Below are 15,645 nucleotides of genomic sequence, written 5' to 3'. Positions count from 1 at the left end.
TTTCCTTCTCCTCCTTGCTGTGCTCCCCATCTCTCCAGCGCTGCCAAAACAGCTCCGTGCCATGCTCGGTTCCGGGTGTGCACCCTTGCAGCACCGCGCTGCCTTGCTGTAGGGTGACCTGACCCACCGGGAGGCTCCAGGAGCCAGGCCAGGGACAACGGGGACTAAGGAGTTTGTAGTTGTCCCTTTCCAGCTGCATTGCTCTTGCAGGGGGAGAGGTGAGCGTTTTGCAGACCAGAGAAGGAATCACTGGCACACTCAGGCACCCGCAGGGGCTGCAGCCCAGCCGAGCCCTCCCTGTCCCCAGTGGCACCACGGGGTGAGCTGGAACCACAGAGCAGCAGCCTTGTCCCAGTTTTGGGGGCTCTGTGGAGCTCAGGGCTCGCCACAGCCAGTGTCTCCCAGCCCCTTGCCAGCTTGATGAGGCCACTGCCAGGTGCCCAAAGCAGGGATAAGCAGAGGTGTCCAGCCTGCCCAGGCTGCTGTATCCATCCCTCCCTTCTCTCCCTCCAGGTAACCCTTTCTCATCCCTGCTGGACCCCACTGGGCACCGCTCCCCAAATCCCCGCATCCCACTGCCCTCTCTGCCCCAGCCGTGAGCACCGGCCGTGGGTCATGCTCTGGCCGGGAGACCTGTTTTGGCTGCAGGGGAGCCACGACAGTAGGAAGCAAAGGTCCAGTGATGTCCACGGGTGCTCGGGAGCTAAAGCCACCCTCACCGAGGGCAGGTGCTCCCCAGGGGCCCCTCGAAGATGGGCCAGCCCTTGGGGAGGATGGCAGCTGGGGGGATGGGGCTGCAGGGTGGTGGGGAAGGGCAGGGGGCTGGGCACAGGGTGGGGGAGCTCATGACATCCAGCTAATTCTCCTCCCGGACAGGCCGGATCTTCATCTCGGTGAACTTGAGGGAGTACTGCCAGCCGGTCCAGGAAGACCACTCGATGCCGTCGGCATAGGAGCTGTGGTGGCCCTTGAGGTACTGACCGTTGAGGTTGGAGGTGTGGCAGTTGCGGTACCACCAGGCACCGTGGTAGAAAGCTGCACAGTTGTTCTCTGAGTGGTCGTTGTCCAGGTCCTTGGTGGTGAACTTCATCCCATTGTGCTTCAGGAAGGAGTCACCTGCCCCGGGGGAGAGGAGCCGTGATGGGCCCTTCCTGCCCCTCACTCTGCCCTTGGGCTGGCTCCTGCCCCATGGGGCTCCCCTGGGCACCCCCATGGGGCTCCTTTGGTGAGGTACAGGGCACTGCGGGTCACCCACCCTGCAAACGCCCAGCTGCAGCCCCTCTCCTGCCTCCAGCTCCCTGGATCCAGGGATGTCTGGTGACACGTCTGGCTCCAGGGATGCAGCTGGTACCCGCACCAGTGCCAGAGGAGACTGCTAACACCCTAGCGAGGGGGTTTGGTGGCTGTGGGTTCCCCCTGCCCCATGGGACCAGTGCGCCCCACCACCCTACCTGCCGTCCCCGAGTAGTCGGCGACGGAGACAGGGTACCCATCCTCCTCGGGGTCAACAGAGAAGAGCCCCACGCCAAAGCTGCCATAGTGGGCAAAGGCGGTGCCGTTGTCAAAGTCTTCCAGGTCAATGCGGAGCTCGTAGCTGCCCTGCACCGTCAGCACATGGATCCGCTTCAACCCTGTGGCAGAGGGAGGAGGTGAGTGTGGGGACCCTGGTGGGGTTGGGGTGGCCAGGGGTCCCTGGGGAGGGGGCATCGGGTGGGACAGGGAGCGGTTCCCACCCTCCAGCCCTTGCTAGGCAAGCAGCCCCATCGCTTTCCCTGGCTCTGCGCAGCCACCCGGTCCCCTCCCCTCCTGCCCAGGGGACAGGGGACATGAGTGCTGCCCAGGGGGGTCTCGGTGTCCCTTCAGAAACCTGGGACCTCCCAGGGGGGCTGGGAGGGTGGACAGGCTTTGCCAGCCTGCCCAGGAGTGAGCGCTGCCAGCCCCACGCACCTAACCAGTGCTCTCCCGTCAGCTTCCCAAAGCCATCCCGGTAGGCTTCCCAGCCACGGAAGAAGTTCACAGAGCCGTCCTCCCGCCGCTGAAACACCTGGGGAGACACGCGGGGCATCAGTCATGGGGCTGCTCTGAGCCCGGGCACCCCGAGCAGCCCCCCAGCTCCCCACCATGCTGCCCAGCCCTCCCCACCGCTACCTTATTAGACATGGGCACAAATTAAACCCTTTCAACTCAGTAATTACCCGGGGGATGATGGCGAGCAGGTCCCCAGGGAAATGCCGGATCATTATCCGCCGGCTCCCAGGGATGAGTGAATCGGTTCAGACAGAACTCTTCACTGGATCCTCCCTCCGCCTGGAAGCAGGAGCAGAGCTTGGAAAACCCGCGGTGTGTCCCTGCGGGAAGGTGGCCGATGCCCCCGGGACGGGTGGGCACCTGGCTAGAAACAGCCTGGGCTCTGCCGCTGCCTGTGTGAGCAGGGGTACGGACAGACGGACGGATGGACGGACGGATGGATGGATGGCAGGAGTTGAGATCTGTCCCCGCAGCATGTGCTGCCCAGGTCAGTCCGAGCCATCCCGCGAGGAGCAGGACACTCGGTACCGCGTAAAACTGAACAGCTGATTTCCCCCTCCTGGGTCTCCGCGCTCTCCTGGGCAGCCGCCCCATCATCGGGCATCGTTCCTGCGGTAGCCTCGTTAGTCTCCCAGAGAAATTAACTGTGGGGCACTGACTGCCCCGGCTCCTGCAGAGCCCCCAAATCCCAGCCAGATCCCCGGGGCTCAGTGAGGCTTTTCTCCTCGGAGCCTTTCCTTTTTTCTCTCCCGTCTGCTTATCGACATGTTGTGCCTTGTGTGTTTCATCCCCTTTTATCCATAGTTTCGGGTTTGATTTATTGACAGTGATCCAGAAAATGCTGCTCCGTGTCTAACCATTTGAACTTAATTAAGCCTCCAGCCCTAGATTAATTGCATTAAAATTGGCTGAGCCAGCCTGCCCGATTCCCACCAAGTGCCACACTCCCGTGGCTGCAGAGGGGGCGGCCAGGGCACCCGGCCATTTAGGAAGAGCCATCCCATGCCCTGGCAGCCGAGGGGCCAGAGCACCCCATCTTCGGGGGGGGGGGCTGTGCCGCCAAGCCCGTTCCTGCTCCCAGCATCCCACCCAGCTGCCACCAAGCCCCCCGCCAGCCGGGAAGCTGCCGTGTTTGCTCCCCCACAGGGATGCTCCTTTGCTGCCTTCCCCGAGCCGCTCCTGCCCTCCTGCCAACGCAGGGTTTCATCCCGGCACATGGAGCAGACCCAGCCTGTGAGCTTCACGCTGGTTTGCCCTTCACCAGACAGGCATTTCTGGAGCCATGGGTGCCCGGTGCAAGCTCCGGCACACTCCTCGGCATGGCACAGCTCTGATCCTGCTGTACTTACCTTCTAGAATTAGAGCCTTAATTTTTATCCCTGCATTGAGCACTTGAGAAGCTGTGGTTAAGCCTGTTTAAAGGGGCTTTCTTCAGGCTTGCTGGGAAAGGGGGATGGCACGGCTGGACGGGGGCCCAAAGCTGATTTTCCCCGGCCGGCACTGGCTCCGGTGCTGCTGCGTGGGGAAGGCGGCTGAAGCGGCACCGATGCCCCCTCTTAATCGGCTTTGACCCCCGGCTGTAAATAGGCCAATTGCCTGAGTGGTGCCCAGGGAGCCATGTAGGGCACATCGCCGCTGGCTGAGCCTCAGCACCTCTTGGCAATCGCCCTGGGCACCGCAGGGGCCCTCGGTGCCCTGCTGCCTACCAGGCTCAGCCCCAGGGGGCTTGAGACCGGGTTGGCAGGGCTAGTGGGTGCTGAAGGTCCTGTGTCCTCCTGAGCCTCCTGCTCCATCCTCATCATCTCTTGTGCACAGGGACGTGGGAGCCTCCTCCACCCCTGTGCAGGACGCTGCGTGCACCAGCATGCTGCGTGCACCGGTGACCTGCAGGCTCGCCACACGCTCCCAGCCCTGCCTGGCTGCTCTTTTCCTCCTCATCAAATATGCATCACCCCCTCTTAAGCAAAAAGGATTTCCTTCCCTTCTTTAAAGGCAAAGCTGAAATATTTATCTCCCCCGCTCTCTACCTCCCCCAGTCGCGCTGAGCTTGCAGGGCAAGGCTGGGCTCCTGCAAATCACCAACCCAGGAAAATGGGTTAAAACCAGAGAAAAGCGGGAGCACCAGCCTGTGCCTGCCATGGCACTGGTGCGAGGTGCGTTGTGCTCCCTCTCCCTGCAGCCCCCACCAAATCCTGAGCAGGCTCAAAAGCCAGCCACAGCCGGGGCAGGCGCCTGGCCATCCCCTTCTGCCACCACAGTGCTCAAGCTCCTGGCCAGGTTTTCGGCAGCTGCGGCGCAGACCCCAGCCCCAGCCCCACGGCGTTCCTCTGGCCCCTGTCACAGCGGGGAGACGGGGAGACCGGCTGCAGGTTCAGCCGTGGAGAAGACAAACTGGGAGCATAGTGGGAGCCAGTGTCCGGGAAGTGCCGACGCTGTGTGACAGCCTGCGGCCACCACGGCTGGCAGCGCTGCCCGTGCCGGGGACACGGCTGCTCCTGCCTGTCCCTGCCAGCACAAGTGTCTCATTGCCCTGCATGGCGACACATAAATCACATCTTTTGGAAGCAGCACCCATTTCCCCAGGCTCATCTCACCCACTGCCTTCGGCTGCCCCCAGCCCATGTGTAAATGCATCAGTGTCTGCTCAGATCCCCCAGCCCGCTCCAGGACCCCTCTGGCAAGTGATGAGCAGGCTGGGCGAAGCCGTGCCCGTGAGCATCCCTGGCACAGCCGGTGCCTGTGAAGCTGGAAGCTGTCACTTAACATTACCACAGCCCTCATCCTGCTGGCACAACCTTTTCTTCCGCATCCTTCAGCTTTCCCACCACTTCCCAATACGTGCCGTACATGGACAATGATGCTGAGGCGGCCAGAGCCATCACAGCACTGTTGCTTACAGGGACAAGATGCTGATCCCAGGGGCTTTGCCCCGGCCGGGCAGTGATGGAGGCGCAGGGGCACTGGGAGCAGCGTGGGGCATTTGCAAAAACTTCCAAAGACAAGAAGTGTGTGAAGAAGCAACCTTTTCAGGCTGGCCGGGATGCTAAGCCTCCTCTGCCCTCTGTCACCCCATTATTGCTTTAATAAAGTGCCAGAGGTGAGTGTCAAAGGGGGGAGCTGGGGTCGGGCTGGGCAATTACTTGGCTGCAGCCTGGAGCTGCCATGCAGCTTAGGTCAGCCCGGGGGAGTTGCTGCAATTAAAGTCGGTGCTGAGTGCGGGACATGGATGCTCCCGTGGGTGCTGGTGGGCACGGACCTGGACCGATGCCCCAGCTGGCTGCAAATGTGGCCCTGCTGCTGGTAGGCAGGACTGAAGGGGGGACAAAACGGACTGGGGGGTTGTGCTGGGGGCTCCCTGGCTCTTCCCTCCCACATCTCTTTGCCTTCATGTCATCCTGCCCTGCACGGACACTGATGCTGGCTGCCCTCCCTGACAGATTTCTGCTTTCCTACTAAGCAAACCAGGCAGCAAACAGCCCCAGAGCTGCGCGGGGGCTCCTGCTGCCCAGGCTCGCAGGGAGGTGTTGGTCCGGCAAGGGCTGTGCCTCGCTCAGCCTTCCCGACAAAGGGGATGGGTAACCACCGGGGACCCTGCCTCTGGCAAGGGGACAGGGTGACACTGCAGATCACGCTGTGGGGACGGGGAGGTGCTGAGCAGCATCCAGTGAGTGACCCTGGCCAGGTTTCTCCCCAGTGATGGCTCTTCCCCCTACCCTGCTCCATGTGGTCTCTAAGCCGTCCATGCAGGCTAAAGCTTAGCTCAGCAACTCCCAAGTTTCTGAGTCAAAATTGATTCAGCTGCTGCCATTGCTTCCACCCACCCACCCACATGCAAATAAGCCCAAATGTCAGGAGTAATCGCTTTGGAGGAGGAGGAGGGGAAGGAAATTTCCCAGGCTCTGCACCATGGTGCTCAGCTGTGCCACGGCTTTCCTGGAGCCTGGGTGATCCAGTGCCCCAAGGACACCCCCACATCTCCAGCCCCATGGGGGACGGCTGAGATACCCCCTGCACCCTAAGGGACCAGAGGAATGTCTGGGAGCCTCTGCTGCAGAGCAGCCCTCAGAAATGGGAGCCTGGGGTGAGCACCCTCGGCCCCGCTCTGGATGCGCCTGTCTCGGGAACGCCAGGATTCGGCACCGGGTTGGGGTCTTCAGCCCTGGTCAAGGCAGGGCAAAGCGGTGGTGCTACCTGGCTGCGATGCTGCCGGCAGTGCCAGGCTGGCCCTTCTGCCAGGTCCCACGGTGCTGCTGGGTGTAAAATCATTTGCTTCACCCCCTCCCCAGCCCAGCCAGAGCCCTCCCAGCTGCAGCAGCTTTAAATAAGCCTCTGAGTATCTCGCTAATCACCTTGGGCTGCTCTTCAGGCAGTGCTTGGGCTCAGCAGACTGTGCACAGGGTTTGCAAGGACCCTCCCCACCCTGGGGAGCCGGTGGGGTCCCCTCCTTTTCCCTCTGTGAGCCCCCTGGGAGCTGGCATCCCCAGGGCTGTGCTGTGCCTCAGTTTCCCCCCTAGAGCTGCTGGTACCAGCCTGTGCATGACAGGTTGCTCCTGCCTGGGGTGGGCTCCTGGCAGACCGAGGTCAAAGGCTCGTCGGCCCCCCCAAGGGCAGGGGGGCTAAGCTCCCTCCTGGCACTGCATAAAGCTGCTTAGGGGAATCAGATCGTGGGGGATTTGTTTCCTAGAACACCCAGCTGGAGGGGTGCTGGCTGGCTTGGCTCACCCACCATGTCCTCAGGGGAGAGGCTGCCTGCCCACCCCTCCCCATGAGCCCACCGCCCCTTCCCTGGGACCCCTTTGCTGCCCTGCCAGCACCTGGGGCGATGCCCTCCTGGGTAAGGCAAGGGGGTCTCCAGGCTTGGGGCTACCAGAGCATCCCCCCCGCTCCCTGCCCCCGTTACTGTGATTACAGGGCAGCTGGGGAGCGAGTGAATCAGCGTGGCACCAGAGGCACCCCTGCGTTAGGCAAGGCAAAATGTGCTGGGTTTGAGGTCTGTCCTGAGCTCCCCAGGACCACGAGGATGGGGCAAAGCACAGCCATTCGCCCCATGGCACAACTGCAGCTACGCCATGCCCCAGCAGGCTGCCGAGAAGAGCGAGCGCCAGTCATGGCATCCAGCTCCCTGCCTGACACCACCCGCCAGCCCCAGCCAAGTTCCCCAAGCCTCCAGCCAGTGGCACCAGGTGGCTCTGCCGAGGTGACACGGACAAGCCCGAAGCCTGCTTGCCCGTGGGACCAGGCACCCTGTGCACAGCCAGACCCTGTTAGCTGTCCCCACCCCGATGACACATCCAAGTGCTGAGAGCGACATCTCCCACCCCCAGCATCCCGATGCAGGGACAGCCCGTGGCTGGCGGTGGCATCACCCAGTGGCCCCCAGCACGGTGGCAGCTCACCGTCCAGCCGCCCCCATCAGTCGTCATGTCGCAGTAGACCTGGAAGCCGGAGGGGTAGTGCGTGGGGAAGATGGAGTAAATCCCATCCTCTTGCTGTCCACTCGCATAGATGTCAAAGCAGTCTCGGGGCCGGGAGCCTGCAGCGTGGCGTTGGGATGGGGTGGGATGAGGGGAAAGCTGGTTAATTAATGATCTAATTTAATGTCTTGCCATTTCTTTCAGGCTCTTAACCTTGCTGCCAGCTCTAGTTGGCGGCTCGGTGCTGCCTTGCTCTTTCCCTTGTTTCTCCTCTGATGCTCAGGGTGAGCAGTGCCCGGGGGGACACAGCCACCACGGCACCCCCCGACCCCAGCAGCCAGCTGGGACTGACCCCATGTCCCCATATGATGGCAAGGGCTGTCTGGGACCCAGTTGGGGAGGAGGGAGCCAAGGCCCAGAGGTAGCTGCAGGCTGTGCGGGCACACGCTCCCAGCCCTGGGACAAACTTACTCAGCTTCATCTTAACCAAATTGTGATGAATGTGACTCTTTGTTGTGAGCCCCCTGCACCCAAATGAAGGCAAATGGTTGCTTCTTGCTTCGCTTTCACCCCAGCTATGTCTTCCTGGGGAACGTGGGGGTGTGCAGGGGCATGAGGTGGCTTTTGTGATGGCTTTGCAGGCTAGTTAATGGGCAGCTGGGGGCTGCGCGGTGAGAAACACCCCTCCTAGGACACAGCTTTCCATCTCCCTCCTGCTTTATTTCCCCCACCTCCTTGCCAGCCCTACTGCTGTATAAAACCCCTTCTCCAGCCTGGTTTTCCCCATCTCAGGTGGTTGTCTCCCTCCCCTCTGCCTGCCAGGAGCAGCCCCAAGCGCATCCCTCTCCCCGGGGACCGATGGGGATGCCACCTCACCATTGGAGCAGCCCCGGGGCCGCGCTCCCCTGGCTGGTGCTCGCTGCAGGTCGGCCTTGAGCCGGGGCCGGGCACTGCCACGCTCCTTTTGCAGCATGTCAAGGATGTCACTGACGGAGCTCACCAGCCGAGCCATGTTGGTCTGGCTCTCCGAGAGTAGCTGTGGGCAGGCAACACACGGGCAGACAAGGAATTGTGGTTAAATGTTGTTAAACCCTTTCCACTCCCCAGCCCCTTGACCACCCTGCCATGAGGATGCTCTGCTCGCTCCCACGGCTCCCTGAGTGCCTGCAGGCAGCGATGCTCCCTGCCAGGGTACAGGCTGGTGGGGACATAAAAGCCACAGCAGATCCCATATAGCTTCTCTGGTGCTTTTTGGCTGGGTGTCAGGGTCCAGATAGAGCCTATTGCCAGCAGGGCTGAGAAATCCCCAAACTGGTGTGCGTTGGTGCCACCAGCCTGTGGGATAAAGGGCATCTCTGGGCACGGGACAGGATCGCGTAGGCAGCAGGAATAGCTGTGTCCTGAGACAGCCGCCAGCTCTCTGCCGTCCCCTGAGGTGACCCAGGCCAGGCGAGTGACATGGGGTGGCCATGGCAGAACGGCAGAATGGGGAGTGAAACAGCGGGGATGGAGCAGCTCCGGCCAGAGGGAGATGACCACCAGGAGTGACAGGCACCGAGCTGAGCATCCAGCCGCACCCTGGGTCTTGCTATGATACCCGGCAGACCCCTGGCATACCCAGGTAAGCATTTCAACACAGCTTTTTTGCTGGGAAATTTTGGGGACATAAATAAGGGGCAGGGGCTGACTGCTGCATGAACCGCTCTTGGGATGATCCTGTGCTGTGCTCAGCTCCGCTCAGAACCCCCAAACTGGACCTAGAGCCGGGAGACCCGCAACGTGGGAGGCTGCACACCCAGCTTGCTGGCACCGGGGTGGTTTGGCAGTGAGACGCAGGCAGCTGATGAGCTGGAGCTGGAGCTGTGCTTCCTAACTCGCAGTTCCCAAGCACTCGCCTTAAACCTCAGCTCCTTCTGCTGGAAGTCTCCCCTGCAAGCAGCCATCCCGCCAGGGGCATCGGGACAGGGGGTCTGTCCCCGAGGAGCACCGCGCAGCACTGCCAGCCCTGGCTCACCTGGATGAGCCTGCCCTGCTCTCCCTGCAGGGCGCTGAGCTCCTGCCCCATGGCACTGTGCCCCTTCTTGAGGCCATCGCAGTCGGCACGCAGCTGCACAGCATGCGTCAGCAGCTTGGCCACCTCGTCCGCCACCGTGACCAGCAGGGCTTTCTGCTGGCTCTTGGTGGCTTTCACCTCAGCATCGTGGTCAGTGACGGCGCGCAGCAGGGAGGTCTGCAGCCCCTCCAGGCGCCCGAAGGTGCCCGCCGCATCAGGGCAGTTGGGGTCAATGAAGATGTTGATGCGGGAGCTGTCGGCTTTCTCGATGGTGACCAGTGCATTGGCTTCCTCAGGGTTGGTGCTGATGACAGGGGGTGACTCGGTGACGGGCGTGTGGTAGTGGTTCATGAAGAGGATGGCCCCCGTGACTGTCACTGCCAGGAGGACGGCCACCGAGAGCAGGACGGTGCACAGGATATACCCGCAGCTCATCCTCTGTGGACAGAGAGACGGACACCATCGGGACCCACCCAGGCAGACCCATCCTGTTTGCTTTCATCCAAGAGGTGCGTTCACAGGCTTTGGGGGGTCCAGCAACGAGGGAGGTGACGCTGGAAATGGGGGGGGTGGTAGAGGAGGGAACACGGGGACCCCAGGGAGCCCTGCGGTTCTGCCAAGGATGCACAGGCCATGGGCGAGTGCTCATCAAGCAAAGCGGCTAAACCCACCTGGGAGCCAGAGGTATGAAATAATAAAGAAGGTGAATGCACGGCAGCCACCGGCTCCCACTGGCACATTTTATTTAAGGCGGCGATACTCAGCTGGAGCAACCCCAGCTCCCTGGGAGGTGCGTGCGGGGCTCCCTGCTGCCCTGGGCACAGACAGGGGGAGAAAAAGGGAAAACGCCACCTGTGTCCTCCAGAGCAGGGACTGCAGGGAAAGCAAGGAGGCGAGGGAAGGCAGGGGCTGTGCCCAGCAGCAAGGGGAGGCTGTGGGTTCATGCTGGGGCCAGGTCACCCTGAGAATCACAGGGACCCTCTCTGCATGGGGCATCTCCCAGCTGCGGCAAGGCATGCATACCCTTGCATGCTCGCTGCCTGCCGGAGGGGAGCAGAGCTGCTTCCAGAGCCCTGGGACCTGTCCCAGAGCCTCCCAGCGAGGGGGACCTGCTGTGGGAAAGGTCTCTGACCCGCCCCGAGCCCCTTCGCAGCTCTGCTGCTGCAGGGGCCCATTGGCCCAGCACGTGGGAGCTGCCCCATGCACACCAGGGGCCTTTTCTCCTTGCAAAGTGGGCAGTGCCCACGCCGCCAGCGCAGAGGGAGTGAGCTGCCACCCAGTCACATCAGCCCCCTGGTCCCCCTGCCACCTCCCCTTCTCATTACACCTGCAGGACAGAGGCTGTGATTTTCCCCTGACCCCAGCCATGGCTGTCATAAGGAATTGCAGGGCTGCCAGAAAACTGCAGATCTGGAGAGACAAAGACTACTTTCCCCAGAAACGTGGGGAAAATTGCTGCATCTGCAAAGATTTCCCAGGCCCTGTCCCCTCCTGTGCACATCTATCTGGAGTGACACCTTCCTTCAAGCACCCTTTGCTTCATTCCCACTCCTGCAACCGTTTGCATTAAGGTGACCCCGGCTGCGGTGGGGCTGGCCAGCCAGGGTCTGGGTGGCCGTGATGCCCCACCAGCCTCAGGGGATGCTCTGGGTTCCCCCCCGCCCCCAGCCCAGGGAGTGAAGCTGGAGATGCAGACAGCTCTGGGCTGAATGGAAAGCCACCCTGCAGGGACCTCTGTAAAGCAGCAGCCCCAGGCTCAGCCCCTTGGCGTGCATTAAAAGGAGATGTCAAAGGCAATAAGTGGAGTTTTGGCAGGCAGAGGGTCAAGGAGTTTGCCCTGGGTTTGTAGACATGGAGCCCTGGCTTGGGGCATGAGGGGCACCCAGGAGCAGCAGGATGGTGGCAGACGGAGGTGAGAGATGCCCAGCCCTGATACCCTCAAGTGAATACCTGGGACCAGGGCTCGACCCAGCCCCTCAGCACCCTTCAAGCACAGAAGTGACAGGAGGGATGGCTGCTGACTGGAGGGCAACGTCAGGTGGTTTGGGATCTGTGGGGTGAGCAGTGACCATGTCCCTGTGGCTATCTTGGCTATCACAGCACCTCCAGCTCTACAGCTCTGCACCCCCCCACCCTGCATGCTGCTGCTCCCCACCACACTGATGTCCCCAATTCGAAATGTGCTTGCCAGGACACACAGATGGGCTAATGATGGCCGAGAGACCCGTCTGAGCATTAAGGGTCTCAGGAGCAGAGCCGTGCACGGCCCACACTCCCTTTCCCACAGCCACACAAATCCCAACCGGGCTTTAACACACCAAAATCCTGCAGCTCTGGCCAGCAGCTGTATCCAGCTGTTTTCCAGCCTTGGAGCCCCAGCATCACTGCCCTCCCACTGGGAACTGGGGCAGGAACCAGGGGCCAACCCCCTTTGCAAGTGACCGACAGACCCACGCCAGTGGCAGCTTGGTGAGTCCCACAGTGTGATGCTGGCAGGTTGTGTTACCTGGCAACCTGCACTGGGGAGAGGAGGGAAATGCTCAGCTAGCGCCACCAGTAATGCTCCAGACTGGGGTGTGGGTCCCCCTAAACCTCCGCAGCACCTCAGCACCGCAGCTGCGTGCCCAGCTCCCGGCACAGGGCCCTGAGCCCCCTCTCCTGCACGCTCCAGCCCCACCATGGCCACAGCCCTCATGACCCCAGGGGTTTCTGCTGCACGTTGCACGGCCTCTGGTTCCTGGATCTTCTCAACAAGACTTTCAGGCAGCTGCAGGACATCCCCCTGCCCCGGTTACTGATGTCCCCTGGGAACATCCATTGGGCTAGAGATCCCAATGTCTCCAAATCATTCCTTCCTAAGGAAAGCAGAAGCTGCGAGACTAGGAGGTGCTCGGGATGAGCAGAGCTTCACTTGCAAACCTGCTCAGGAGCTGGGGCTGGAGCTTGGTAGAGAGCCCAAGGCAGGAACCGAGGCACTGTGGATCCCCTGGTACAAAGCTGAGCCAGGCTCTCCATGCCCTGTGCTGGCTCAGCCAGGAGCTCTGTGCTTGGCCACCCATGGGGGCCAAGTCCTTGGTGTCCCAGCCACACCGCACCAGCACCCTGCAGGCTGCCCTGCACCCTGGGGCTGTAGGTTCCCGCAGTCCCATCACCCATCACCTCTCCCAAGCATCCCCCAGCCTCCCCAGCCAGGCAGACAGGCAAGCGGCTGTGCTGGGGATGGGAGACAGCAGCTCCACCACATGCAGCCTGCAAGGAGGGAAGGACACGGGCTGCCTTGTCCCTGGGGCAGCTGGCGCAGAGCTTGGCAGTGGGCTGGCCCCTGGGGAGCGTGGACGGGCGGTGGTGGCAAGAGGCTGAGCTCTGCCATGGGAGATACTCTTTGATGAGGAGGAGCCCTTTGCTCCTGGCAAAACCGCTGCCCTTTGCCAGCTTGCCTGCTGCGCTGCGGGGTGGGAGGCAGCGATGGTGGGCAGCCCTGGCGCTCTCCGCCTGAGCTGTGCCCTCAGCCAGGCACAAACCAGGACCCCGGCTCTGCTTCTGAGGCAGGTGGGCACTGGTTTGCATTGCCCAGGCTCAGCTGCTGGGGCAAACTTTAGCCCAGGTGCTCGCACCTCACTGCCACGGTCCACCCAGCTCCGAAGGAGCCCCAGGGCAGCAAGGGCCAGGCCCCCATTCCCCAGCCCACTGCTCACTCCAGAGCGGCTCCGGCAGCACGTTTGGCATCCCAGCTGCTTGCCCTGCGCTGCTCCGCTGCCCCCGAGCCTCGCCACCCTCCCTGCCCACTCTGCTGCCGCTCGGCTCTGTGCAGGGCTGCAGCCCCCAGCCCTGCTCAGGCTGGGGCAGGGGCTGTACCCCAGCTGCCCCCCTGCTGCTACCCGCACCCTCCTAGAGCCCAACGCCGTGGATGGAGGCAGAGGAACCGAATCCCGCTCCTGTTACCTGCTCTCCTCCGTCATCCAAAGCCTGCCTGCTCCTGCTCCTAGGCACGGTGCGCTTTGCGGAGGGAGGGAGGAGGGGGAAGAGGGAGAAGGGCGAGGAGAGGAGCGAGGAGAGGAATGGGGAGGGCGAGCGGGGGAACCGGAGCCGGCTCCGTGGGTGACACGCAGGCGGGCTGGGATGGGTCCCACTGGAGCTTACTGGGGGGAAGCCCAGCACCGGCTGCACAGCACACTCGGTGCCTCCTTCGCATCCCCCTGCATGAGCCACCGGCTCGGGGCCGTGGTGGGGCTGGGTCCATCCTGCCCAGCGCCCCCCGGGGCCGGGGGGCCACAGCCGGGAGCTCCAGCCGAACGGCACCGCTCGGAGTCCTGCTCGGGGGCCTGCCGCGGGGGGGGGGGGGGCTGCGGGGAGAGCGAGGTTTCTCACCCGGAGGGTCTCCCGTGGCCCTGGGGGTGGGCAGCCCCTCTCCAGCGAGGCGAGGGAGCCGCTCGGCGCGGGTGGGCTGCTCGGGCGGGGGAGGGCTGTGCAGAAGGGGGGCAGGCAGCAGTGCTCTCCTGCACGGCCGGGGTGGGAGGTGGGGGGGCAGGTGGCAGACCCGGGGGCGAGTGTGTCTCACGGCTGCTGTTCCCCCCCGCGCCCAGCACCGGGGCGCGGAGCAAGGGCAGGTACCGCCGGCTCTGGGCTCCTTCCCTGGGCTCACAGGCTCCAGCAGGACCCGCCTTGCCCCAGCTCTCCCCAGGCGCGCCTGCCCACGCTCCGCACCCCTTCCCTTCCCGTCCAGAGGGCGGGCAGGGCGGCTGCCATGCCTGCCCGCACCGTCCTGCACTGCCCGCACTGCCCTGCCTGCCCCGGCCATGCCTGCCCGCACCGTCCTGCACCGCCCTGCCTGCTCCGGCCATGCAGCCCTGCCCGCACTGCCCTGCCTGCCCGCACTGCCCTGCCTGCACCGTGCTGCCCTGCCTGCACCGTGCTGCACTGCCCTGCCTGCCCCGGCCATGCAGCCCTGCCCACACTGCCCTGCCATGCCCTGCCCGCGCTGCCCTCACTGCCCTGCCCGCGCTGCCCTGCCGTGCCGTGCCGTGCCGTGCTGGGGGGCCGTACGCGCCCCCCGGAGCGGTCCCCGGCGCTGTGCGAACAGGCTCCCCCGCCCCCGCCGCAGCTCTGCCCCCTCCGCCGCACCCCGCACCGCCGGCATCCCCCCAAACGCACCCGGGGGAGGGGTCCGGGGGGGGCGGGCAGCCGGGGGTCCCTGAAGCACGCGGGACGGCGCTGGCCGCAGCAGGGAGCCGAGGTGCCCCAGCCCTTTCCAGGGGTTATTTCCAGCGGTTGTCCAGGGCCGGGGGCAGCCCCGAGCATCGCCTGCTGCCGGGCCGGGGGCTGCCCGCCGCTGCGGGCCGGGGGCTCCGGCTGCAAAGAAATTAACTCCCTAATTCGGGAGGGGGGGGGGCGGACACCGGCTGCGAATAAATACAGTCCATAAATCGGGGCGGGGGGAGGCAGTCCGGGGATGTCGGCACGGGGGTGTCCGGGGACCAGCCCACCCAGCCGAGGTGCACGGGGATAAAAAACTCGCTGAGGGACCGGGGGTGGTGGTGGCGGTGTCTGTGGGACCCCCGGGCCGGCCCCTGCCCCGCAGCCCCCCGCCCGGTACCTGCGATTTCTCCTGCTGCCCGTCCTCAAGTTGCGAGGCTCCTCCCATGGTTTTCCAGCGCTCGTTCCCCATCGTGTCACCAACTTCCAGCCCAAGTGCCCAGACCCCCCCTCAGGACCCCTCGGCGGCAGCGCAGCCCCCGGCCCGCCCGCGCTGCCCGGCTGGCCGCGGCGGGAGGACGGGCGGCGGCGGCGGCGGAGGAGGAGGAGGAGGAGAGGGAGGAGGAGGAGGAGGAGGAGGAGGAGGAGAGGGAGGGAGGGAGGGAGGGAGGACACGGGCACGGACACGGGGGTGGATCTTCCCTCCCCACCCGCCCCGCTCCCCCCGGGGCTCCCCCGGCCCCGCCGCGGGGATAGCGCCCGGTGATGCCCCGGCGACTCGCCCCGGCTCCCCAGCACAGCCCCGCGACCCTCAGCACTGCCCTGCATCCCCCCCGCCCCCCAGCACTGCCCTGGATCCCCCCGGCCCCCCAGCACTGCCCTGTGCGCCACCACCCCCACCCCCCCCGCCCCCCATAGCTCTGGAGCCATCCTGGATCCAAGCCCCCCACCCTGTCA

At 64.0% G+C, this 15,645-nt stretch overlaps 1 protein-coding gene across 1 annotated transcript; it reads right to left on the bottom strand.

Moving 5' to 3' along the window:
- Window positions 1–854: 854 nt before the first annotated feature.
- FIBCD1 (fibrinogen C domain containing 1) lies at window positions 855–15,277 on the bottom strand. The gene is made up of 7 exons (XM_055793812.1): window positions 15,089–15,277; window positions 9,457–9,933; window positions 8,319–8,478; window positions 7,425–7,561; window positions 1,948–2,044; window positions 1,452–1,631; window positions 855–1,116 (listed from the first exon to the last, which is right to left on the bottom strand). Exons 1-7 carry the CDS (start codon window positions 15,158–15,160, stop codon window positions 857–859), a joined length of 1,383 nt encoding a protein of 460 aa, XP_055649787.1. The 5' UTR covers window positions 15,161–15,277; the 3' UTR covers window positions 855–856.
- Between the last annotated feature and the right edge of the window lie 368 nt (window positions 15,278–15,645).

Source organism: Falco peregrinus, chromosome 1 (assembly GCF_023634155.1).
Source record: "Falco peregrinus isolate bFalPer1 chromosome 1, bFalPer1.pri, whole genome shotgun sequence".
Classification (NCBI taxonomy): Eukaryota; Metazoa; Chordata; class Aves; order Falconiformes; family Falconidae; genus Falco; species Falco peregrinus.
Note: the sequence above shows the minus strand (reverse complement) of the source record. Positions and strands in the feature narration are given on the sequence as shown.